Genomic DNA, 2,320 nt, shown 5'->3' on the forward strand with positions numbered 1-2,320 from the left:
TTATTTTTTCGGTCAAATATAAAAGTTAAAATATGACTTTTATTTTTTTCGGTCAATTATAAAATTTAAATCTGACAAATTTTTCGATCAAAATAGCAGTTTACATATTCACAATACATTGGCTGCATTTCTTTATTCATTCTGAGCGTTTGGAATAAACTTTTTTGTTTACTTATTCTTTAGAACGTTCCTGATGATATGTCAACGTATATTTCAAACGCATTCTGTTTATTCCGGCTGTGAAATGGAATTATCCGGAATGTATAAAGAAACGCAGCCAATATGTTTTAATAATAAATGCACATCGTTTCATTTACAGTTTTCTATCTTCTGTAAATGTATTATGGGTTTTCTTGGAAATACGTAAATGTCTCGTAACCGTGTAAACCTCGTAAGCTTCATTTTGTATGGAAAATCTCTTTATTTACGAGATTTACGCAGTTAGGAGGCATTTACGCGTTTCCATGAATACCCATAATATATTTACAGAAGATAGAAGACTGCAATTAAAAGGATGTGCATTTATTATTAAAACATATTGTATTGTGGATATGTAAACTGCCATTTTCACTGAAAAATATGTCACTTTTATAATTGACCGAAAAAATAAAAGTAAAATTTTAACATTTATATTTAACCGAAAAATTGAAATTTTGAAAATATATAACTATTATTTTTGGTCCCAGGTAACAAGCAATTGTTAAGCAAAAAAAACCGACTTCAATTCATACAAATATCTAAAAGAGTACCGTTAATTTCTCTTTGATCCAATGATCGGATCTTAACCAAATTAGTACGGGACCATCTCCGAGGTACCACCTTTCCATAAAAAAAAAAAATAATTATAGAAAACGGTTAAGCGGTCCAAAGTTATGCGGTAACATACATATGTACATAAAAAAGTATTCCGACGAATTGATAACCTCATTTTTACAAGTCGGTGAAAAATACCAAGCATCAGTCTCTTTTATTTCTAAACATCAGTAATGAAAAATATGCGCAACCATGGTTAGATACTAGTTTTCAACTAGGTTGTGCTAGTTCGATCTTTTATTCTAGTGCGGTTTAGAAATAAAAGTCTGATGCCTTGTATTTTTACATTTAGGAACTCACCCAGCGTAAGGATGCTGGTTAAACCAATTTGAAATACTTGCATGCGCCTGAAACCTCTTCTGGAGGATCTATGTAGTTTCGCTTTGATGGAATTATTAGGACTACCTGTATGCAAAATACATAAAATAAATTAGTGCAGCCGCTTTATTTGTTGCTATTTTCTGTGACAGTATAAAATAGTTCCGCTTTCGCTTATCAGGGTTTAATCACTGCGCATGTGTACAACTGCAGGCTTACTGACTTTCAAAAAGATTCAACGGCTTCTAATCGTTTTAGGTGAAGCGCACGGAATTCTTGAATACGAGATATCATTTGAATTCACCCAACCCAGTTTATTTTGCTAATTTCCTTAAGCATTTTATATAGACACAAGTTTTTTTGGTTAATTTATGTGAAAGATCTTAATTATAATCGCAAAGCGCAATCTACATACATATATGATCAGTTGGTAAAAGGTGTGAAGACCAAAAAAAAAAAAAACAAATGCTTCAGCAAAACAAACTTTTTCAAAGTAATTCCTCTGTATAGCAACAGCAACACCATTGGAAACAAGCTAATAGTTCAGCTGTGTACGATGTGTCAGCCTACATTTAATTTGCCTTAAGTGAACTTGTTCAAGCGATTAGGATGCGAGCGAGAACGGTATATGTATTCTGCCGCAAACTTCTTAACTTATCATTGTAACCATCAAATACTTAAATCGTTATATCACCATACTCTTGTGACCATTTTTCATATGAGTTCAAACTCTGCGACGCAACAGAACGTCGAATTCGCTTTAGCGAATTATGAAAATCATTTTCGGTTATTGGACGCATTGCACTAATATCCAAGCATTTGACTTGTTCCATGTTGAGCTCCCGGATTGGTTCGAGGGCTGCATCCTTTGCTAAAGCTGTTAGGTCTGAGCCTGAGTATCCTTCTGTTAGTTTTGCCAAACGACGTAAGGCCTCTGTACCCAGCGGACTGCCTTGTTTTTCCAATAATCGGCTTAACAATAGCTCGCGTGTATCCATATCTGGCAGTGAGACATAAACACGCTTGGTAAAACGTCGCAAAGCTGCTTCATCGAGCTCTTGTGGCCTATTTGTGGCAGCCAACACGACAATACGATCACCTTCGGGATTTCCCGGCAGACCATCGAATTCAACTAAAAATTCCGTGACCAAAGGATCTCACTTTTGTTTAAAAGTACTTTTATTATTAT

At 34.5% G+C, this 2,320-nt stretch overlaps 1 protein-coding gene across 1 annotated transcript in view; it reads right to left on the bottom strand.

The window, feature by feature from the left end:
• Nucleotides 1-1,808: 1,808 nt before the first annotated feature.
• The window catches only part of LOC118738139 (spastin-like), a 6,452-nt gene continuing 5,940 nt past the window's right edge, over nucleotides 1,809-2,320 (bottom strand). The window contains exon 2 of the mRNA XM_036469061.1: nucleotides 1,809-2,263. Within this exon, the coding sequence (XP_036324954.1) occupies nucleotides 1,809-2,263 (455 nt within the window). The remainder of the gene's footprint in view (nucleotides 2,264-2,320) is intronic.

Source organism: Rhagoletis pomonella, unplaced genomic scaffold, assembly GCF_013731165.1.
Source record: "Rhagoletis pomonella isolate Grant_MI unplaced genomic scaffold, Rhpom_1.0 Rhpom_scaffold_00004, whole genome shotgun sequence".
NCBI lineage: Eukaryota > Metazoa > Arthropoda > Insecta > Diptera > Tephritidae > Rhagoletis > Rhagoletis pomonella.